The sequence below is a fragment of the Anas platyrhynchos genome, chromosome Z (genome assembly GCF_047663525.1).
Source record: "Anas platyrhynchos isolate ZD024472 breed Pekin duck chromosome Z, IASCAAS_PekinDuck_T2T, whole genome shotgun sequence".
In the NCBI taxonomy this organism is placed as follows: domain Eukaryota; kingdom Metazoa; phylum Chordata; class Aves; order Anseriformes; family Anatidae; genus Anas; species Anas platyrhynchos.
This window is the reverse complement of record NC_092621.1, coordinates 50,774,082-50,798,206: the sequence shown is the minus strand read 5'-3', so window position 1 is coordinate 50,798,206 and position 24,125 is coordinate 50,774,082. Positions and strand designations below refer to the sequence as shown.

At 35.6% G+C, this 24,125-nt stretch overlaps 1 protein-coding gene and 1 long non-coding RNA gene across 3 annotated transcripts in view; one reads left to right on the top strand and one right to left on the bottom strand.

Annotated features, from left to right (window-relative positions):
• FBN2 (fibrillin 2) overlaps positions 1-24,125 on the bottom strand; it is a 193,095-nt gene that overhangs the window by 5,591 nt on the left and 163,379 nt on the right. For both annotated transcript variants that reach the window (XM_038170468.2, XM_038170469.2), the window contains 19 exons: positions 23,308-23,433; positions 22,726-22,851; positions 20,898-21,014; positions 18,835-18,963; positions 18,403-18,522; positions 14,944-15,069; positions 14,559-14,711; positions 13,879-13,944; positions 13,476-13,601; positions 13,212-13,331; positions 11,824-11,946; positions 11,291-11,422; positions 9,855-9,980; positions 6,953-7,159; positions 5,567-5,692; positions 4,878-5,000; positions 4,607-4,723; positions 3,812-3,940; positions 2,155-2,274 (listed from right to left, as the gene is read on the bottom strand). In XM_038170468.2, the coding sequence (XP_038026396.2) occupies positions 2,155-2,274; positions 3,812-3,940; positions 4,607-4,723; positions 4,878-5,000; positions 5,567-5,692; positions 6,953-7,159; positions 9,855-9,980; positions 11,291-11,422; positions 11,824-11,946; positions 13,212-13,331; positions 13,476-13,601; positions 13,879-13,944; positions 14,559-14,711; positions 14,944-15,069; positions 18,403-18,522; positions 18,835-18,963; positions 20,898-21,014; positions 22,726-22,851; positions 23,308-23,433 (2,412 nt within the window). The remainder of the gene's footprint in view (positions 1-2,154; positions 2,275-3,811; positions 3,941-4,606; positions 4,724-4,877; positions 5,001-5,566; positions 5,693-6,952; positions 7,160-9,854; positions 9,981-11,290; positions 11,423-11,823; positions 11,947-13,211; positions 13,332-13,475; positions 13,602-13,878; positions 13,945-14,558; positions 14,712-14,943; positions 15,070-18,402; positions 18,523-18,834; positions 18,964-20,897; positions 21,015-22,725; positions 22,852-23,307; positions 23,434-24,125) is intronic.
• Positions 704-8,393, top strand: LOC140000645 (uncharacterized). The gene is made up of 4 exons (XR_011805707.1): positions 704-949; positions 3,294-3,397; positions 6,854-6,902; positions 8,086-8,393. It is a non-coding gene; the product is annotated as an uncharacterized lncRNA (long non-coding RNA).

Sequence of the window (24,125 nt, the reverse complement as noted above, 5' to 3'; positions counted from 1 at the left end):
TATGCTACAAAGATGTGGTCCCCAGAGTAAAAGCACACTGGCAAAAATCCCAAACATATATATCTGGACCATAACGATGTTTTAGCATACTGTTACTGTCAAGTTTATATTCCCTCAACTCTTCCCTTTCCTTCAAGGCATGTCTCCTGTTGTGCTTAGGGGTACTTGTCAATACTCTTTCTCCTGGCAGGGTACATTCCTACCATGCAAGGTCCACAGAAGAGCAATGGACTGGAACTCCAGTCATACTTCAACCATGACAGTGTTGTCCTGATTTCAGTTAGGATGGAGTTAATTTTCCCCGTAGAAGCTGGTAGGGTGCTATGTTTTGGCTTAGGATGAGAAGAGTGCTGATAGCATGCTGATGTTTTAATTGTTGCGGAGCAGTGCTTGCACAAGCCAAGGACATTTCAGCTTCTCACTCTGTCCTGCCAGCGGGCAGGCTGGGGGTGCAGCAGGAGCTGGGAGGGGACAGACCCAGGACAGGTGACCCAAACTTCCCGAAGGGGTATTCTATCCCATCTGGCAACATGCTGAGCTGGGCATTGGTCAGCAGGTGGTGAGCAATTGCATTGTGCATCACTTGTTTTGTACACATTATTATTAGTAGTACTATTATCATCATTATTGTTATTATTATTTTCCTGTCTTAATAAACTGTCTTTATCTCAACTCACAGGCTCCACTTTTCCGTACCGGATGGCTGTGTGGTGTTTAGCTGCTGGTCGGGTTAAACCACAACACAGTGTTCATGGACACCCAGAGATGGGGTGAGGTTACTACCTACTAGTAGTAGAAACCTGCAGGCTCTGTGAGGGGAAAGACAACCTGAACAGCCATTCCAGATGGAAGAGAGAAGCAAGAATTGTCTTCATTTTATGGGCACATAAAGGGAAGATCCTCCAATCAGTCTGATGGATTTAGTTACAGGTTATCTTGTGAAAAATGAGTGAGTAAAGTAGCTGGTTGTATTGAAAGACTGTATTTGACAATTAGCAAATACGGTGCTTATTTTATTTACCGTACCATGGTACAGTTTTCATAATCAGAATCATTGGTGCATACTTTACCATTTTTGCCTGCAGTTACTAGAAGACATGTTCTTCTGAGGACTATCTATCTTTATTCTACATTCAGAGACCGTAGCTGTTTTAGAAATTTGTCAGAGTTGCTACTTGTATTTTCCTGTCACTCCCACCGCCTTCATTATCTTTCTTTGTTAATGAGCAGTACTAAGTAGTGCTGCTACTGGCTGGACCTTCAGAAAAACTGTGTGGTGTGCTATTCAGTGTAAAATGGGTGTAATGAACTAATTTTGATGAACTAATAACAGGGCAATAAGCTCAGCCTATCTAAGGCAGGACTCACAGCTATCCTCTGATTGTGATACCATTGAGGTAGAACCATGAAAGCAAACATGAAAAGGTAAATAAGTTGTTATGGTGCTTTGTGAACAGTACAGGATAGGGTTGTTTGTCTGTGTTGTTATTTATTTATTTATTTATTTATTTATTTATTTTAATTTCCTACATTCTGTTTGGTATAGGATTTGGCTTAGTTCATGAAATACAGAAGAAAAAAAAAAAAGATGGCCTGAATCAGCCAGATATAGAAGAAAACTGCTGAGCTGATTCATTTGTCCCTGTTTTCTGCCCAATGAACTAATGGTAGCCTTAACACTGTATTTTGGAATGATTATGTCGGTATCTTTTTCTTCCTATTCACTATAGATACTGCTCTGTAGTATTCTCAAAATGCTAATGGTGTTGACTGATTCCTACTGATGAAATGTAGGATTGTTTTTTTTCTTTTTTCAAGAGAGGTATCTATACTGAGCCTGAAGGAATTCAATAAAAGCCTTTACAACTTTTTTGATGGGGATTTTCTTGAGGAGAAGGGAGTCAGAACATAGAAAGTCTAGGAAAAACACCTTGTCACACAGAGTTTTAACAGGCTGAGTGAGTTTTCTCATCACCATCTGTCATTGTTTTACATTAGAAGTAGTAAGTGGATGGAGAGAAGGGGAGAGAGAGAGAGAAGATCTGTCTGCATATCCTTTGTCCAGTGCATTCTTGCCCTTACTTGGCAGTTGTCACTGTAATCTCTATGACAACTTTGCTGTTCAAATGTATTGTATGCATTTTGTTTCCTTACCAACACATTGATTCCACTGGTAATGCTGTATGTACCCTTGTGGGCATCCACATCTGTATCCACCTAGGATGTTTTGACAGCCATGTTGGCACCTATGATTTCCATCACATTCATCCACATCTTTGCATTGGGAAGGGAAGTAGAACAGAGGGAACATGTCAATATACATGTTGCAAATATGTTACTTAAATCACCTCAACACCCATATTTATGACAGAGGAATACTGTTCTAAGATGGCAGCACTATTCAGGGTTTTTCCCTGGGAAGGTTTGGAGCTCAAATTTATGCAGTGTTCTTTGTATCTATCAATAATCCAACTAAAGCTTTCAAAACTTTAACTCAGCTTTGGAGAAGAAACACTACTCCTAATCACACACAATGTTGCTTTGATGTAATATTCAGAACATGAATGTTTTTGGATTTCAGTTGCCAAACCAACTATGTAGGACTTCAGTTTCCTGGCACATACTGAAGTGTTTGAATGTGTGGAACACATATCAAATTTTTGTCTGTATTGTACTTGTTCACCTTTGCAATTAAAAAACTCTGATGAATGTGTAAATAAAGAATAAACCCACAAATTAAAACCAAAATGTAAAAATCTGGTCATTAGAAACAGTGTCTGCTATAAGAAGTAAGCCACTGTAAGCACCCCAATGTGTAAGGTACAGTATGCAATGCTAGTAGAAAATAAGAAATTGTACACGACACCACAGATTGTAAGTTACACTCTAGCTGTACACAGTTGTCCACAGATTTTGGGGAACTGGGCTGTCCCAAAGCATTGAGGTCTAGAAAACTACTGCCAGGAAATGAAACTTGTGCTTTCATCAGTAAAAACATATAGAGCAGTTCTGATGTTCTAGTTATGTACCTATCTTGTGTATGCTTTGGTACGTGTAATTTAGTGCTGGATAAAGCACACATGATGAATGTATGTACTTGAAGAGGATAAAGTAATCTGACAGATTATAATGCTTTCTGAAACTTATGGATGGGCAAATTCTGCATTGTTACTTTAGAAATGCATTCCAAATATCAATTAATGTTTTAAATCCTTTTGTCAGGGTAACTGATATTTTGAGATGTCATAAATTTGTGCACATATACCTCTGCCTTTTAATTTTTTGTTTCACAGTATCTGAGACCAACTAAAGACACTACAACTCTCAAATACAGATTTCCCAGCCGGGGCTTCCTTTGGGCCAACAGAGAGATGAAGCTATGGAAGAAGAGATAAAAGTATGTAACTTAGAATCTGATCTTAGATACCTTCAGGCAGATGATTACAATTAGCTGGAGAAAAAAAAAATGTAGCAAGATTCTTTTTAGAGTACACGGAAATAAAAAGAAAAAGTAACCAGACTTTTTGATTCATAAACCTATGTGAAGGTGAAAGCACTCTGGAGTTGTTTGAGAGTTCAGATAAAGAGTAAGTTTTTATTCTAACTTGTGTAAAAAAAGAGTTAGACAGTATGCTCTTACATACATTTATGTTTTAAATTCCTCAGATACACTCCTATTTATTTTTGGTATGTGCTTTCACTATGTCTGCTTCTCTGTTTTATGATCATGGTTTGTCTTTGACATCATAGGATTCCCTAGACTCAGAGGTAAGAATATGCACCACAAAAGAATTTGACTTTTACTAGTTACCTTCACAGTTTAATCCAGTAGAATCCAGAGAAAATCCCCTTTGACATTCACAGGTAAAACTTCCAGGAGTGTTTTGGCAAATTCCTTTTGATCCACAAAGCAATGGCTGAGAACCACATTCATTGTTATCTTTAACAGGGCAGAGAGAAGAAGGTTAGCATCTTGGGGGTAAGATGTTAGGCATGTTCATATAACACTTCCTTAGAGGTTGAAAACCAAAGAGATGCAAAAATTTATTTTGAAAATTTTATTTTCCATATTCAAATTTCAGATGACCTGATGACTCATGCAGGGCTAAAAGTACTTAGTAAATTGGAAGCACAGGTTGTAATTCAGTTATGAGTGTGAAAGACCCAGGTACGTAATTGTTGACAGTGGAAAAAGGCTGCACCTACATATTAGCTTAACTAAAATAGTTTCAGTTGGCTAGATTCATACATGTGCTTAAGATCTAAAGACATCTGTATCTATTAAAGAAGAAAAGGCAGTCTGTTTTTATTTTAACTACATTTTAAATCAGATTTTAATACTCTACTCCTTTGTGTCCATGTGGTTATACTTAGCATATAATAACATGTATTAAATATATATAACTTTTTACTAAGCAAGAAAATACAAATGGTGGATATACTTTGATATTTCTTCAGCTGTAATTGCTGCTTTTCAAAATCTGTTTTCTGAACTGCTGACATTATTGCTCTGTATTACTATTGTTTATATGATGCAAAAGGGTAAGAATTGAGAATGTTCCTCTTTTAGAAAAAATGAATGCAAGAAAACTCATGTTTTTCTTACCAATACAAGCTGTGTGATGTTGAGTAAAACCAGGTGGACATTTGCATGTGAAGCCTCCAAGGGTGTTGACACAGAGAAACTGACAATTGTGTTGTTTGGTCTGACATTCATCAAGATCTGAAAGTAAGAGATGATATTGTCTTAACAAAAGTCAACAAATATGAAGTCAACAAATATAGTCTAACTTGAAAAAAAAAATCACACTTCAAAAATATTTTCTTTTAAGTCAAAGTGCAACAAAATTAAAGTTACTATGTATAGCTTCCTTTACCTTTACATGTCTTTCCATCTTCTTGAAGGATGTAGCCCCGAGGACATGAGCACTGATAGCTCCCTTCTGAGTTCTTGCAGATAAAATTGCATGGTTTGGGAGACTGGGAGCACTCATCAAGATCTAAAAAGAGAAACTGTTAAAGATTTTCTGTACTGATTTCTTTGAAAGATGTTTCCTGAACAGTACTATATTTAAGAGAAAAACATTTGTAGAAGTATGTTTTACATTTTTGCAGCATTTCCATTTCTTTCCCTATGCGTCTGTCACTTTGGAGTAACCTCTACTGTGGCAAACTGAATCTCTTGAAAGAGTGACACACTAGAGTAACAGTGACTTTAATATTTTCACCTATGGACAAAGCATTTCTTTTCAGGCATACTATGATATACTTAGATGAGTTAAACAACAGGAAAGTGGCAAAAACAAAGCAGTGAGCTAGCTGCTTTGTCAGTCAACATGCTTATATAGATGAAAACATATTTCAGTGCAGGAATATTGTCAGTATGGCTTGTTTCCCTACTTTGCAAAATGAAATACAAAATCAGAAGGGCATACTAGGAAGACAAAGAAAGAAAAGAGTTAAGAGATAAAGAGATACTCAGAGGTTTACAGAGGGAGATTGATAGTTGCACTGTGTAATTATGTACCAATAAAAACATATTGACGATTAAGAGACTGAATCTTACCAACACAGGATATGCTGCTTATGTCAGTCGTATAGCCAACTTTGCAAAAGCAGCGAAAGGAGCCCATAGTGTTGATACATTGTCCATTTCTACATAGGTTTGGCATGACCTTACATTCATCAATATCTGTAGGGAAAATATTAAATATATGATCTTTCAAAAAAAAAAATAAAATACTAGTTTTGAATTTGACATTTGTTAACTTTTCCTTCTGAATAAGAAATTCAAAGAAAAAAGACCACCTTCTACTGCTGAGACTGCACCTGGAGTACTGTGTTCAGTTTTGGGCCCTCCAGTACAACAGAAAGCTGGAGATACTGAAAAGTGTCCAACAGAGGGCCACCACAATGATCAGGAGAATTGTGCAGCTCTCATGAGGAAGGGCTGAGAGAGCTGGGATTGTTCAGCCTGGAGAAAAGAAGGCTCAGGGGGATCTCATCAATGTCTAGTTTAAGGGAAGAGGCCAAGCTCCTTCCTTTGTGCCCAGTACCAGGACAAGAGGCACTGGGGCAAAAACCGTAACACTGGAGGTTCCATCTAAACATCAGGAAGCACTTTACTGTGTGGGTGACTGAGCACTGGAATATGGTGCCCAGAGAGGTTTTGGATTCTCCCTCCTTGGAGATCTTCAAAAGCTGCCTGGACATGGTCCTGGGCAACCTGCTCTGGGTGTCTCTACTTGATCAGGGGGGTTGGACTAGATGACCTCCAGAGGTCCCTTCCCACCTCAGCCATTCTGTAATTGTGTATAATGCCATGGGAATGTTACTGGGGATGGAAAAAAAAAATCTTCAATTTTTTCCACAGTTCCTGATCATCATGCTTTGGATAGTAACTTTAACCTTTCTTTCTCTTTAAAATGGGCCTGAACACACGAGCAAATATTTTTCCAATTTTTAGTATTGTTTTCTGCATTGAAAGTTTCATGCTATTTCATTGGGTAATCCAGCTCTAGTTTTGATTACTAAGGGCAAAAAATTAAAAACAAAAAATCATAGAAGTGAAGTTTGTTATAACTACTAAGATCATGAAAAATTGTTCACCAAAATTTAAAAATATGTGCCAGTTAGAACTACTACTGTTACCTTTTGCCTTGTGTGTAACATCTCAGCATACAAAAGCTTTGGGATAATTTCTAGCTTTTACTACTGGTTGATCCTGTTTTAGATCCCAACCCTGAAAATCGTGCACAGCTGTGAGTATTCCTGGTGCAGCTACTGTTTAAAGGTGTTTTTAATTTCTGATCACACAGTAGTATTTGAAAAATCAAACTCTGTTGTTTCACAGGAAATTCTTCAAAGGAGCTTCAAAGAGAATACTGCATTTTCTTAAGCATGTAAGTGTATTCCTTCACTGTTTTCTACATCCTTTCATCTCTGCAAATACCTCTTCCATCTGTAGTATATCCTGGACCGTGTGGACAGAGCTTCTTATACTGGGTGGTTCCTGGAAGTGGGCAGAGCTCACACTGATTACCCCAGCCCCGGCCTCCATCACAGCAGCACTCAGATTTAGTGACAAGATTGCGGCTGCTTGAAGCCATCTGACACATAGTCTGTAGTACTTCAGCAAAGCAAAAGCCTTGACGATTATCTGTAAGGAAGAATTGGAGAGACTAAGAAAGAGCAGGAGATAAATATCTGAATCACTGAGCATCTGATATGTTATTCTGGCTCTCTGTCAACTTTCAAGCACTAGATTATTCGCAACCAGTCTGCAAAGTCTGTTTTGCTTTAGCCTTTCAAAAATTTCCCATATCTTCTGAACATTTGTTGCCATTCCAGGTTTATTCCAGACATCTCCGAAGTTCAGTACTGTAGGAGTTGATGTGAATCTTACTTCTAGGAAGGATGTGCCCTTAGGCATCCCTGGCAAGCTTAGTTGATAGTAGAACAGGCTGCAAGCCAAACTGAGCTCCCTCTTAAGCTACCTATGTTTGACTTGCATTTAACAGATTTACTTGGAGTAGGGTTACAGCATTGGCTTCTTTCTTTCTTTCTTTCTTTCTTTCTTTCTTTCTTTCTTTCTTTCTTTCTTTCTTTCTTTCTTTCTTTCTTTCTTTCTTTCTTTCTTTCTTTCTTTCTTTCTTTCTTTCTTTCTTTCTGTCTCTTTCTCTTTCTCTCTTTCTCTCTCTCTCTTTCTCTCTCTCTCTCTCTTTCTTTCTTACTGTTTGGTTTGTTTTTTATGTGTAGGTGTGTTGTTTGTTTTTTTTTTTCCATTTTTTTATTTTTCTTGGTAAAAATATCGTGTCTGATCATCTATACCCTGATGTGATTTAAATGACAAAATTCTTAGCACTTAGTAGTCTCTAAGTGCTGCTAGTCTGCTATTCACTAGTCTTTTTAAGCAACACTCCTACTTTGCAGGTTGGAAAAATGGTTTTATATAGCCATACTGTTAACCTGTCTCTTTCTTAATCAATTTTCCTTATTTTTGAACCTTTTTATTTATACATGTCAATCACGAAAGAGGAGTGAAACTACACAATCATTAACTTCCTGCGTGTTTCCTTCAAACAGGCAGATGAAGAGAGGAGAGATCCCAGTGATCATGGAAACTATATTTTGCAGAGATGGTACTTCTAATTAGGTTATAGGTCAGTTATCATATTTGTTAATAAAAATGAAGATATTGTCAACTAGTCTGACAGATGCTTATGTTTTTAAGTGAAAGATCTTTTGTCTTAAAGCTTAAAGTTAAAATCTTTCAGATTCCTATGAATGTGTACATTTTTGAACACCAAGCTGACCATGTGGTATATAAGTATAATCTGTGGATTTCTCACATGAACTGGTAAAATGTAATCTTTGACTTTAGGTGAAAATTGCTTTGGGTGGCTGGTAACTTAACTGGCTACAGTAGAGAAAGCTGTCCTCAGAGACAGTGGCACTTGTGAGAGACAGCATGTTCACTGTGATAACTTGCAAAACTCAGCAGAGTTATGTTCTTGTAAGTAGGTATCCTGGGCAGGTCTTTATGCCCCTTATAACTTGAAGACCATGCAATGCTTGATCTCCAATTTGAGATGTGGAATATACTTTAATGTGAACAGAATATAAAGGTTTGCACAATATATTTAAAATAGTGTAATCTAAGACTTAATGTTTGTTCTTTAATTCTGAAGATGCAGTTTGTTTCTGCCAGTCTAATTTTTCAGTCTTGTCTGACCTGGACAGCCCTAAAGGAAAAGCAGCAATGAGCAAAGTAATCCAAAGTATAGTTTTTAAAAAATGATGTATATAAATATATGCGTGTGTGCATATATATAATAGATATGCATTATTTATATATATATATATATATATGTATGATATAAATATAAGAAAGTAATAATGAAAACAGGGTATTTCCTTGGCATTAATGACTGGCTGGGGTTAAAAGCCTACAACATCCCACTCCCATCTGGTCCTAATCCTTAGGAAATACATTACTGCTTTGCCATGAAGTCAGCACACTACCGATGGCAACTTACATGGAGCTGGTTATTTACTACATACGTAAGATAATATCTAAGTAGTTTTAAAGCAGGTGTTCTTTATATAGTTCTAAACAGTCCTGCAATTTCACATGTTAGTATTGTAAAAACACTTTTAAGTATTTACACTTGAGCAGTGGTCATGAAAAAGTTAAGATTCTGCAGTTTTGTTTGATTTTTAAAAGAGTAACAATTTTATAGTGCAAATGACAAGTCTGAACATATTGAAAAGGAAATACAGGTCAATGAATATTAAACCCTTCATCAGTGTTTAAAGTGCAGACACACCTCAATAACTTTTCAACACAATCTTGCCCTTTTTTTTTTTTTTTTTTTTTGCGAAAGCCTAATATTTTTATTAATATTCACCATCTACATTAAAAGTACAGAAAAATCATATACCTAGTTGCAATACTGTGGCACTTAAAATCATGTTCTGAATGTGTCAACACTTCAGTTTGCTATGCATCCCAGTTTTTCATCTATCTAAGATAACTAAATTCTGCTTCTTTATAAATACCTATAATTTGTCTGGATAGTGTTTATGCTCTGTGGAATGTAGATGTTTCCATGTGAGGCCCTTTGGTAGCCTGATTAAGCTGACATTCTCAAGAGGTTCCTCATTCCTGTCATTATTTAATATTATATCATTTAATGTCATTTCATTATTTTAATTAATCAGGAACATTATTTAATTGTTTCACCTAAGAGAGCTGTTGCAGATAATTAGAACCCCAGTTTACACTCTAAATCCCAGCACCAAAACACTCTTTCATATAAGACGGAATGCATATGAAGGAGAGAGGGACTTACCAAGACACTCGATGCCTGATGGGCTTGAAAGGAATCCTTCATTACATTCACATCGGTAGCTCCCAATGACATTCATGCAGCGACCATTTTCACAGATACCTGGCTTGGTACGGCATTCATTTTCGTCTTTACCAAAATACCAAATGCAGATTATTGTTACAAGAAGATGTATCAGACTTGCAGAATGTATTCAACACTTCGTGTAATATTTGTAAGAAGTGGAACAACAACAACTGATTAAGTGTGAGAAAGACTTTTCTAGTAATGATATCCTTTTCCATGCCTTATATGCTGCATCTAGGATGAAGGCTTTAGACCTTTTTACGCTTTGCATGTAACAAGAAGCAGAAAACACTTGCAGCAGAGTCCTATCCACAACTTTTACCTGGCAAATAGTATTTAAATAAATTTGGAACACGTTCATGATTTGTGTAACAAATTTTCACTTTGTAATCATTAAGAAGGAGTCTGAGTACATTTAACTTCTTTCTGCAGTCACAATTCAGTCGGCACATAATTTCCCTGAAACACTTTACAATCCCAGTTTATTTTCTTCCACAGCTAATGGCATAGACACTGTAAGCAATTAAATACCTCTATAGATGCTTAAAGTTTAACTGAAAAATAACCTCAGGTCATTTACAGGCAGTATTAAATAGGGAAAAAGACAAAATTATTGTTAGTACATTCTTTCCTCTGAGTAAATTCATCAAGTTATGTAAAGAAGAGAGGTCATTCTGCTGCTGAAGGAATGCTGTTTTGAAATATTTTCATTTAAAGCATTCTCTGAGATGTATGTTTTTTTTTTTTTTTCCTCTGAGCTAATGATAGCTTCAGATACTTCTTTCCAAAGAGAACTTCAGAATGGTCTTGAGTTTTTTAACCATTAGAAAAGTGTAATTTGCCAACATTTCCCTCTTAACCAATTCCGAAAATAATGGAGAAGATACAGAGAATTATTGTAAAGTATGGCAGTTTTCACACCTCCTCCTCTTTGTGGCTTATATATTGTTTCAGAATCTCACAGCTGTAATTCTTTAAGGAACTGCCACATTATTTATAAACAGTATTTAAGCTGAAGGCAGTTTAACTTTTTATTTACAATAATTTTGCTTTGTATTCATCGGATGAGGTCTCTTTTGTCCTCAAAAAAGGATACTTATGGCTTTAAATCTATCAAGTGTCTGAAAAACTTCCTGATTTTGTTGTAAAATGAATAAAACCAGAGTTTTTCTTCTGCAATACTTCCTAGACCTTTATACCTATTTTCAGGTAAGTGAACATTGAAACAAAAAGTAAATTTAAGACATTAGGTACTATCAGCTATCTTAAGTGTACTTTATGAACTGTAATTTTCCAGCTCACTATATACACATAAAGAGCATTCTTTCTCATTGTAATTGCAGTAGATATCTTCTTCCTTTTCTAAGCTTTACCTGTGCAGCCTTCTCCATCAGGTCTTCGGGTCATTCCAGAAGGACAAATGCACATGAAAGTACCAATCAAATTTTTGCACATCATGCCTCTTGATTCGCAGTCATGGAGACCTTCGGCACATTCATCTAGATCTGTAAAAATACATGTATTTGAGCATCCTTTCAGTAGCTTCATTTACTGAAGGCAACCAGCACTTTTTCATGAAAAAAATGCATCCAGACTGTCCTATGAAACAAGAACTAAAAAAAAACAAACCAAAAACCACCGAGTGCTGTGCATAACTGTAGGTGTCAAAGTAATCTTTGTGAGCTGAAAGACAATTTCACCATCTTGACATTCTTGTATTACATTCCCCAGCAAGAACACACAAAACACTACTCACTGGCATTATGTGAATTTTGAAGGAGTAAATTATCTGTTATGCTGTTTGCTACATTTCACTTAGAGGATGAACACAAGATGCACAGAAATATCTGGAGTATTGGCCAGCACAGGGTGATAGAAGGTGGGGAATTCACATTTAAGTCATTACCTTTGCACATCTTTTGGTCTTCTCTCAGTTCATAGCCAACTGGACAGGTGCATTCATAGAAACCATAAGTATTGATACAACGAAAAGCACACAGCAAGGGATTCTGAGCACACTCATTTATATCTGAACAGAAAGGAACAAAAACATCATTCTCCAGTAAGTTTTAAAACAATCACCCAGAAGTTTTTATACCTGCACTTCTACATATATATATGTATATAATCAGCAAAAAATATCAGAAATGTAATACAATGCAAACCAGAAACTTATGGATGCTTGGTTATGAGTAGTCAGACAAAAATGAACAAAGCTCAGTGTAAAAATAGTTACAAATATAATATGAAACTAGAACTTAAAATGGCAATCTGGGACTGCTCTATTTTAGATTTTTATTAAATGAAATTTTGAAAATGTATTTCTGTGTGATGACAGATGTCAGCATTTTTTTCAACTATAAGAAAATTAGTTCTTGCTTTGGAAAGGAAACTTATGATTTGTAAAAGACAAATTTTTAAAGAAGGATCCTGATAAGGATCTGATGAGAACATAATGATTGTACATACACCCCACACTATGAAACTTACTAAAACTTATAGAATGAAACTTATTTAGTGAAACTAATAGAGGATTAGTTTAAAATAAATGAAATAAAATACTTCTCTAAGTTGTGAGGGTAATGAACTTCTGCATCTTGCTGCCACAAGAAGCTTTAGATGCAGATGGTATCAGTAGTTTGAAGAATGTACTAGACAGACTCTTGGACAACAGATCCATAAATGGATCCTAAACCCACTTTGCAGGAACACATCCTCCAATCTGCATCATATTTTCCCATATACTCTTGAGAGGAGTGACCTGCTGAAAGTTGTTAGTCATGCTTATATGCTGTCCTGAATTAGCATTTCAACTGTGAAGGATGAAATAAAGGACTAGATGGATCAGAGGTCTGACTTCAGCTTATTGTGTCCAATGTAACTCATTTGTTACTATAACTATGATGAATGAGTCAGTTCATAACTGAGCTGCCTCACTTATGAAAAACACTGCAAATTCAGGCTTTTTTTTGCAGTGGTAACTGATTCAGCTGTTTGCTGGAGAGGAAAAAGAAATGATGATAACTGCTAGGTCCCCAAAATAACCTCACAATAAATACAGCTAACCACTGCATTGACTACCACAACATGCAATTTCAGAAGCCCTGTGGTAAATTAAAAAAAAATGCTTAAATCAATTCATGACTTGCTTTTGCTATGAGATATTTCAATCAAAGAAACTTTTCTACTCCTGGTTATTCTAGCACCAAACGTCTAGTGAATAAAATAATTTGAAACTAACCATTGTGAAACTTACACAGAAACTAAAGGAAAAGAAAGTAGAAGACAACGTACCTTCACAATTCATCATTGGGCCTGGCTCAAATCCATCATGACAGTTGCATTCAAAACTGCCGATCACATTAGTGCATGTACCGTTTCCACATGGGTTGCCAATTGAACATTCATCAGTATCTGTGAGTAAATGTAAAAAAAAAATGAGTAAATGAGTAAATGAAAAAAATGAGTAAATGTAAGCTGAAGAGAACTGGGACACATTTCAAATTATGTTTCAAATTCGAGTGCTATAATTTTAGCATTTACGAAACAGTGACGCACCGATACAGTGTACTCCAGTGAAATCTAAGTTGTAACCCATTGGACACTCGCAGCGGAAGGATCCGTCGGTGTTGATGCAGTGTCCATTTGAACAAATCCCTGGGCTTTCAAGGCATTCGTTAACATCTAAAAGGTAGGAAGATATTAGCAACCATTTATCAGTTGATGTGTTTTTGTCTCAATACAGCATTTTTAAAAACCAAAGTGCTCCATTCTGTTGTTCTCTACCCATGCATTTTTAAAGGTAATCTTTTATCTATCTCATAATGGCTCACATATATTAAAAGTCAGCCTCTTGTCACCTGTGGGCTGTGGGGAATAACCCACCATATACTACAATATCCAAGTCTAGTTTTAAACACAAATAAAAACTTTTTGAATTATGAGGAAAAAGCATACCTACCCTCACGTGTATCATCAATTCCAGGAATAGTCCCATGACCATAAGGACACAGGTCCTGAAAAGCAACTGTGGAAAAAAAAAAAAAAAAAAAGAGCAAGTGAGAGAAAGAGAATCAGGATAAATGGTTAAAGCTATAAAAAAAATAACATATGTATCTTCTATACCACACTTTTCAAAACTCAGCCATTTAAATCACGGCCATTACATTGTCTTGCCAGATGTAAAAGCAAAGCAAAGCTGTCTCTAGGGCAGGGTAGCAGTACTAGAATGTACCCAACTTCTGTGTGCATATGCTTGGTGCCTTTCTCTTTCTGCGATTGGAACTTGGAGAAAACCAAGAACTGAAAACGGCTGATTACTTCACGGATCCTCAGCACCGTCCCATTTTACTCTTTTGCTTTTCCTAAAACAGGTGAGATCCATCAGGATATATATATCTGATCCATGATTCATATAGGAGAATACTAGCTCTACAGAGCCAAAACAGTAACTCAGGCTGTTTTTCTTTAGTTTCTTCTATGTAATTTTGTTCCATTTGTTCACCTCAGAATGATTCTAGAAAAGGCTGTTAGAGCTAACACCAAGAGAGATCCCTTCTTCTACTGATTGAAAAGGTACTACATGAATGTGTTTCTCCTTTTCTCCCAGCTAAAAGTCTTTATTTTAATCTTCATGTGTACCTTCTTCTTCCTTTGGGCAGAGCTCACAAGGATCACCCCATCCTTCTCCTGGCATTTTACTGCAGCAACACTTTGCCTTTGTGGTGTTGAAAGCCTTTGGCACTGAGCACTTCCCATTCTCAAAATTAGTGAAACAGAAGCTCTGGCGAGTATCTGAAAAAGAAAACTCAGTTATGTGGAGCTCACGGCTCCTACCAGGTTAAACAACGTGTGTCCAGTCCTGAAAGGAATGATGTTAGGCCTGTATTTTTCTAGCTATTTTGAATGCACTTTCCAACTCTCATAAATTTTGGAATGGACCTCCCAAAGTCCCTTTTTACCCTTTTCACAGGGTATCTGTTATCTGTTAAAATTAGCTATTACCTTCTGTAATTGTTAAACTTACCAAAACATCTCCGTCCATTATCAGACAGCACAAAACCTGTAGGACAAATGCACTGGAAACCTCCTGGAGTGTTTGTACAAGAGCCAAAGAGACAGATGTTGGGATCCTCATTGCACTCATTAATATCTATAAAATTCATAAGAAAAATTTCATCAGAATCCCATCAATTATCAATTCACTGGTTAAAAAACATAATTTATTTATTTAAATTCAACCAGAGGTACACCTCCAAAAAAACAACAAAAAGATAAAACAAGCTCCACTAACTCTTTCAAATTAGAGTGTTTCAAATCATGTTATCTGTTCTTTGTCATATTTATAGCATAAACTTTAAATAAATGCTTTCAGACTGAAACAGAGAACGAAATATTTTTACAAGAAAAATATTTTCCCATCAACATAAAACATCCAAAGATGAATTTTAAAACAATCTGTATGCTGGGGATTCTTTGGAATAAAAGTTTTTCTTGTTTTTTTTCACATTGCTTGACTGACCCTTGAACTGACACTATAGACAGAGGGAGGACTATGAGACACATTTATGAGACACTAGTTTACCATGGCCACCCTTGGTACATTATTTAAAAACCTCTTCTATTTAATTAGAAACTATAGCTATGCATGCTCAGTTTTTTTAACTAAAGATCTTTTTATAATTATTAAAAACTAAAAGCAAAGGAGTGCTTAATATACAGACCTTTTTTTTTTTACAGACCTAATTTACAGACCTTTATAAAGGTCTGTAAAATTGTGCAGCTGAAATAGTATCAAGCTGCATATCCCTGCATCTATATAGACAAAGAGTAAGAAAAATAATGTATTAATAGACCATTATTATTATTATTAACAATATTTTACTTTATTCTGTTCTGCAAATGCTATCAGAAGAAATAACCCTCTCTGGTAAAGTAAATTCTAAAGGCAATTATAATTTAATAAATTCTGAAGTGTATTTTAAAATTTTCCAAAGCTATAACTGCAGGACAACTCCTGAGTCTTTTAGTAATGGATTTTAGAAGAAACATTATAGGGATCTATAATGTAGCTGCATAAACATTCTGCAGTTATATTAACACTGCTCTTAATTCTCAGTTATATCAACACTGATCTTAAATCAAAGTGCATGCAGGAATGGATGTTCTTTGTGGAATTAAGCTTTATGGATGCCGACTCACAGATTTGTAGCATCATTTTTCCTGATACTTGTTGGACTCTGTACTATACTGAATCTGTACTATACTGAATATACTGAAAACTGACCCGTATTTAGCAGATAAGGCAACCAGGGATAAACAGTCTTTTGTACAGGAAAAAGTTAAGTAGTAAGAGGGACGGAGTCAGGTAGGAACAGGTCCTTTTGATATTAAGTCTGAAAAAACCTTGAGCCCACTTTTCAGAAGCTATCATAGGTACAGCAAATGACCAAACTACTGTAGCACAAACTGGTATGTGACCAAGCTCCACAGAAACTTCCCATGGAAAGGTTCCTACTATGTGTTTTGAGCCACTTTATTTCCATGAAAGAAAAGAAATCAATTTCCTAGTTAGTGTGACAGTTGCTAACTTACAAAGCTCAGCACCTAAGCTGCATTAATGGATTGAAATGCTTCTCTTTTGAAGTTCTGGATGTTAATGTTAGGTGTGGCTTGGGACTAATAAAAGAAACACTTTTTGTGACCATGACGGACAGGCTAACCAAACAATGGAAGCAAGTCCTCTTCACTTTATTCCCCATAAAATAAAAGAAAATATATTAAATGTGTAGGTGAAAACTAAGACTTTTTATATGGCTCCCACCTGTTTTGATTTCTCTTGCACATAATCACTGTGAGCTTAAGAAATAATCTAGCTGTACCCAACCTTCCTGAGAGAAGTAATGAATTTTTATAAAGACGACTGCTTTTAAGATCAACAGAAAGTAATGGGGACCATCATAGGTTTAAAGAGCTGACAGATTATTAATCAAATTGTTACTACAATCATATGACTATCTAGGCATTGTCTAGTAATTTTATCTCAAAATCTTCTGGACACGTGACAGAATAAAGAAGAATGCAATTAAGTACCTTCTACTAAGGGTAAAGATCTATATGGCCATCACTGATATTGACAAAACCATCAAGACATCTCTCAGGATACTACAGCGTCATGAACAGGGATATTCCAGGAAAACCAAAAGCTTTCATTTTATATTCATGATTTTACAACCATAGGTGATTTGAATGGATCTCAAACACAATTGCTAATGTATGGGAACAGCAGCTGCCAGAAGAAACCATAAAGTTGGCAGGCAAATTTTATATTATGGTATGATACAACAGAATTAGAAAGGTCTGGGGCTCAGAAAATGTATCCTACTTTTGAAGACAAAAAATCAAGAAGGTTCCTATGGCCTATGGTCTTTGTTCCTGCATTCAGAAAGTTAGGATAATGTAGGGCAAGTCATTAATTGCTCACCAGTCTTTTCTTCATTCCATACAAGGACAAGCTACTCATTTACGACAGGGAGTTATTTTGATGAGTGTGTCTGAGGGGTGCCAGCTACCCTCAGTAATTTAAGCTGAGAACCACGTTTCACAGTGGCGAGGCAGGTGCTTACTCCATTCTCTGACCTTACAGGGATCTAAGGCCTCCTAGGTTAGCTGCCAAAAACTAATTGTGTGCACCTTTCTTGCCAGGTGTCCCCGCATGATATATTTAGATGTTAATAACATTCACAGCAGTCCCGTGCTTTGCTCTCCTTGTAACTTGAATCTATTTCTCATTCTCTGCTACACCCATTCTTAATTCACTATGCGACATTGCTCCTGAACTATGTTCAAATGAGACAGTTCTATGAATAAACAAGAATATGCAAACTGATGGAAGGTCTATTGTACTCTCATCCCTGTGGATCTCAGCACTTGAGAGACATTATACAAAACACCAAATCAGAAAACAATTGTTAGAATAAACCAATTTAAGCATTTTTTCCCATAAATTCCAAAACCTTTTCCAAATCCAGATTTTAAAATGTCATAGCCCTGTGAAACCAAAGGTTTCTTCATGCATTGATTGCCATTATTTTACATTACAATAATTACCATTTTTGCAAACGTTACAGAAATCCACTACACAGTTTGGTTTGTTTTATCAATAATATTTGGGAAAAAGAAAGGGGTGTGTGTGTGTGTGTGTGTGTCATGAAATACAGGACACCATTTTTTTTGAAAAGTAAATCCAAGTATTTTTCAGTTTGCATCAATGAAGAAATGAAAGTGCACAACACAGTTCAAGATGATGTCTTGTCTTCCACTTTTAAAACCTCTTCCTGAATACTTTAACTACTTATGGGCTTTCCCCGTGATCTGAAGTAGAACAGAATTCAGAATTCACAATCATCGATGTGTACAACTACTTTGAAGCCAGATATTTTAAATTTTTAAATTGTATAGAAGCAACAATTACAACTTGCCTTACCAATACAACTTTCACTCTTTACTTCATATCCTGGTGGACAGATGCATCTGAATGATCCTTCCAAATTTTGACAGGTACCAGGGGAGCATGAACCAGGTAGTGCCACACACTCATTAGTATCTTAGGAGAGTAAATAGAATCAGGAAAGCTTTAGAATCATGTAATTCTTAACATCGTTGTTCTTACATTACAAATCATTGTTATTCATTACATATATGGTAGAGTACCTTCCAATTTTCTAAGACATTTAAATGCATAAAGATCAACTATTCCAAGCCCCAGTTACTTCTGTTGTGTTATGTAAAATCATTGTCATTTTTATTTTTTATTTTTAGATACTCAGACTGTGATCCTTCCTTCTACATAGTAGCTAATAGCTGTATTATTTCAGCTCAGCAGTACTGTAACATCTCCATGTGGTATCATACATACCAATGCAATTCTTGCCATCTAGAGTAAGTTCATATCCTTCATTACATAAACATTTGAAGGAACCAATTTCATTGAAACACCGTCCATTTCTGCACACCTGACCAAAGAAGGAACTGCACTCATCGATATCTATATAGAAAAAAAAACAAACCACACAAGTGAGAGTTGAGTCCTTCCAAGAATTTAATCATTAGAATGTGTAAGCATGCACAGTATATACAGAATGTTATAAACACACTCAAGTTGCAATGCATGTATTTCCATGGAAAAGGCAAATCTTGCAGCAACAAGGGAACAGTTGACAGTTAGTGGAAAGTAACTCTCACTCAAGAGCTTTAGGGTATATGTTTTATTTAAACAACACTCTTTTTTATGGGGTATTATAATTTTAAAACTTGCAGCATTACCTCAGCTACTGCATCTGGAGACAGTCAATTACTGCCAAGTGACTGTATGATACTAACTCCAGACACAGAAAAGAAAATGTAACATGCGGTGTTCTGGACTTTATCTGGATTTTATATGTGCTCAAGTTCCCCCCTAAAACCTGCTTTGTCATTTTTCAAAATTTGGAATATGCCATTTGCTTTCCATGGGAAGATTTTTTCTTTCATAACAGTTCTGAAAATGAGGTTTGAAAATGCTTATTAGTTAAGAGTTACTTTAATGAGGCAAAATGAAAGAAACACTGCATAATGCAGTAATGTATTACAGATGAGAAAGTTTAAGAAATGAAAATCAAGGAGATTGATAAGTACCACGGTGTAAGAACAACTTACACTTCACTGTTGTGAAACACATTAATTTGAATGATGAAGACTAACATCAATTTTACTGAAAAGGCTTTAGGTCTTCTTCAGAAGTGTTAAGAACCAGCTCCTGTACAAGATGTACCTTCTGCTTTGGCCAGTACAGACATGCCTGGTTACTAGTTTATTCCACAGTGTATTTCTTCTGTGTGACAGTTCCACAAGTACAAATACCTTCAGACTATTATATTGGGATGGGCTTAAATTGAATGACCGGGATGGCTTGGAAGAAAGCCGTGGGGCTCTCCAGGCTGTCAAGAGGCAAGCTCACAAAAGCCAAGTCTCTGAGTCAGCTTGAGCTCTTTAGCCTCCTTGAAGGCACAGCCTGGAGGAGAGGCACTGGATGCTCTTGGCAGTAGCCTGGCAGCTGTACTGCTATGGGAAAGAAACTCCTTGGCAAAGACTGCCATTCTTTGGCTGCAGTCTCTTCTTTCTTGAACAAGTTTTGAATTTTCTCTTTCCTGGAGAAGGACAGGATTTAAAATACTTATTTAAAATGTTTTAGTTCTCTCCTGAACCACAAAGGAAATGGTAGACTTCACTTTGTCTTTCTTCTGTAGCAGAAAGGAATGTGAAGGCTTCCGTTTTGGCTTAGGCTTTGCACAAGGCAGAGGATCTCCAGGGACTTATGAGTCTGTTCTTCAGCCTAGGAAGATTTTATTTTCTTTATCACAAATATTTAAATTGTCCAAAACCATCAGATATTCTGGTGTTCTCCACTTTTAAGGAAAAGGAAATAGCAATGCCTCTGTGTAAGCAGAGCTCATCTTAGGAGAGCAGGAAATTTAGGTGATTAGCTGTGCTTGCTTTCTTATTGCTGGTCTCATTTCTTTTTCACACCATACACAAGTTTCAAACAATATGGTGAAATAAAGAAATGATTTAAAATTCCTGAGGTAACTCTGGTGTTATGCCATACTTATTGTGAGTGGCTCCTATGGACTTTGCCAGCAGTCAAGGACATTTGCTGTAATTGCCCAAGAAATCTAATGGGAATGAGGGCTGTAAGGCTGTGCCAGTGGCCAAGACCTTTAGGGATTACATTATCTCAAGATGGATGGTAAAACATATTCTGAATTTATTTTCAAAAATGATAATAATGGTTAACCTCTAGGGTTGGTAGCTGTATCAATTACTGCACTCAATTAATTTCCCTAGCACCCTGAAACATCTGTTTGAGTTTTAACTATATACATCCTCCTTGGCATGCTGAGCCAGCCACAATGAAAGCATGGTTTGGATTACATCACCTACCCATACAATCATTATTATGAGTTAATTCAAATCCTGGATAACACAGACAGTTATATGATCCAACTGTGTTTTTACATGTTCCGTTTCCACACGGATGGCGTTCACATTCATCGACATCTGCAAAGTGAAACAAAATTATATGATAGAATTTATTTTTACAGGTATTTGTTAAAGTGATGTCTTTGCACACAGTGACAATACTCTAAACCTGTCACATCTGTCACATTTTTTATTTATACTAGTGATTTTTTCAGCATTGTGTAAAACCTTCTGGGCACGTGTAAGAAAACATTACATATGACACTTATTTTTCATTTGTATTTTAAAAAGTACTGTAAAGATCAAAATAAGTACATATGCAGTACCATGAAACATTCTTTTTATTTTCCTTAATAATACCTTCATTTCTTAATGTACACTAGTGATCTGAAATCAGTACAAAGGATTGAGAATCACAGTCTCAGAACTGTCTCAAAATTCGTATACACCTCTTACTCTAACGCACATGAAAACCTGTTCAAAACACTCTCTAAAGGAGTTATGTGTTATTGTTCTCAACGTACATTCAGAAATATAAAGACTGCCTTCAAACTCTTGGATACATCTATTTTTTAAAACACCAGAATTCAATCTTTTCTACTGTGTATTTGAGTGTTGTTTGGATTTTCATGGGAATATGAAGGTTACTTAGATCTTTGTCTCCTGATTCTTGTGGACTTTCTGAAATATTTGTTTATTCATATATTTATAACATTTATTTACAGATGCTAAACAACTTGTTACAGAATTGTTTCCATAACCTGTCATTGTCAAGATCAGTATTTCAGACTGCATTTCAGTCAAAATTTGTATTTCAGACTGTGAAAGACAAATTTCAGTTTTAGAATTATTATCATTTCAAGTAACCATGTTCTGGAAATTTTGCAATGTTAACAGAAGTCACTTTCCAAAATATCTTTTTCAGCTGATTTGACAAATATGATTTAGATCAAAAATGAGAAGACTCAAAGCATATATGAATATATAATATTATGGGAACAGGTTTTCAATGCCTCCATTAAATAGAAGCATGAACAGACCTGTGTTATAGAGGTCACTAAATGTCACAGAATCACAGAATTTCTAGGTTGGAAGAGACCTCAAGATCATCGAGTCCAACCTCTGACCTAACGCTAACAGTCCCCAATAAACCTTGTCCCTAAGCTCTACATCTAAATGTCTTTTAAGTCGCTAGTGCTTAAAGCTGACATTTAGTTATTTTTTTCAGAGAACAAAATTCATACATGCATCACCTCTTTCTTTAAATATCCTTTAGAATGTAATATTTAACATTAAAAAAAAAAAGAAAGAAAAACATTCTTATTTTGTAATCTGCTTATTTCTTAATATCATCTCTTTCATGTTATTATCAGAATATAAAATTAGTATAGATTACATTAAGTGTGTAATTCTATTTTCTTAATGAAGTAGGAACTCAATGGCGTTTGAAATAATTGAAAAAAATCTGTATTTCTGTCTCCGAAATCTGTTGCTATGTAATATCACCTGTAAATTTTTCTTTCAAATGAGTCTTTATCATGTATTTTTGTGAAAATGGGGTTAACATTTTCTTCAGTAATATGGAGCTACCTCTGAAAATATTGTGATTTTTTTTTCTCCTTTCTCCAAGGACTTCACATACTTTAATCACAAAAAGTCAAAAACACATGAATCAGTCTTTCAATGCCATTATATTCTTCTTATACAATTAAAAAAATAATAATAATCTAAACTCAGTCCCCTCTATTATCCCCTCTTTTAAAACCACAGAAGTGTTTTCTTTCCATACCCATGCACATAGTCTGGTCTTGAGATGCTTTAAAACCGTTGTGACATATGCACTGGTAACTTCCTTGCATGTCCACACATAAACCATGACTGCAAACATTAGGAATTTCCAGACATTCATTGCGATCTATAACAAAAATATAAAACAGATGGTACACATTATTGACTTTTATTATTCATTCATTTTACACAAACATGTTTTTACAATCTGTTATTATTATTAAAACCAGACTCAAAATTATCCATAACTAAACCTGAATCATAACAAAATTTTGTTTTATAAGAACTTCTTGCCTGTACACCTCAAGGTCAAAACTACTGTTAGTATTTGGTTGATACCTCAAGAATGTTCTTTAAAAGTTTCACCCTGTCTTTTCTTCCCTTGCACAGGGAAACAGGGCTATAAAATAAAAACTGCTACATAAAACACACAGCAGAATATGCAAGGTAACAGAAAATAAACAGAAAAAAAAAAAAACAATATGCGAAGTAAACAGAAAATTTCACCCTTTAAGAGAATCAAATACAGACGCTTGATTACATACAAACAGATTCAGACTAGAAAAATTAACTGATTTCTTACCAACACAAGCACCATTGGGTGAGAGTTTAAAACCAGCAGCACATTCACAGCGGTAACTACCAGGACTGTTGATACAGTCTGCATTTCTTTGACAGAGATTGTCTCCATTGCTGCACTCATCAATATCTGAAATACCAAGAGTCATAGTAAGAAACCACAAGATGCATATTTCTGCCTAGTATTTAGACTGTATAGTCAGTCTTGTGCAAGACTGGTCTTCATAGGCTTTCCTGAGCAAAGTATGAAGATACTGACCTTCAGCCTCCTGTGCCGTAAGTGCAAATGAAAAGCAACATCAATTGAATTTTATCAACGGCACACTTTTTGGATGAAGGATACCAACTCCCTATATACTGAATCCAATTCCCTATATACTGAAGCAGTCATGAAGATTTAAACATGTACCCGAAGAAATTTATTGTATTAGTATATATTATATTATTGTATTATTGTATTATATTTATTTATTGTATTAAGTTCCGTTGTACATCTATATATTTTAAACAAAAGAATGTTTTGAAGTGAAAAAGCAAGTGGCACAATTTGTTTGCAATTTAGGGCTCAAGTGTCATCGGCACAAGACACTCAAATACCAACGACAAAACTACCATTGAGTTCAGGACACACAAAATTTCACTACTATCTTCTATGAATATATGACACTTTACCTATAAAACCACAGAATAACAGATAGAAGGGGGAAAAATCAAGGGAACTTTTTCTATGAGCAAGTTTTAACACAAATTAATAAGTAATACAATTAAAACCATAATAAAATGAAAGCATTTAGGAGCCGTGGGTTACTTGACACAAAAAAA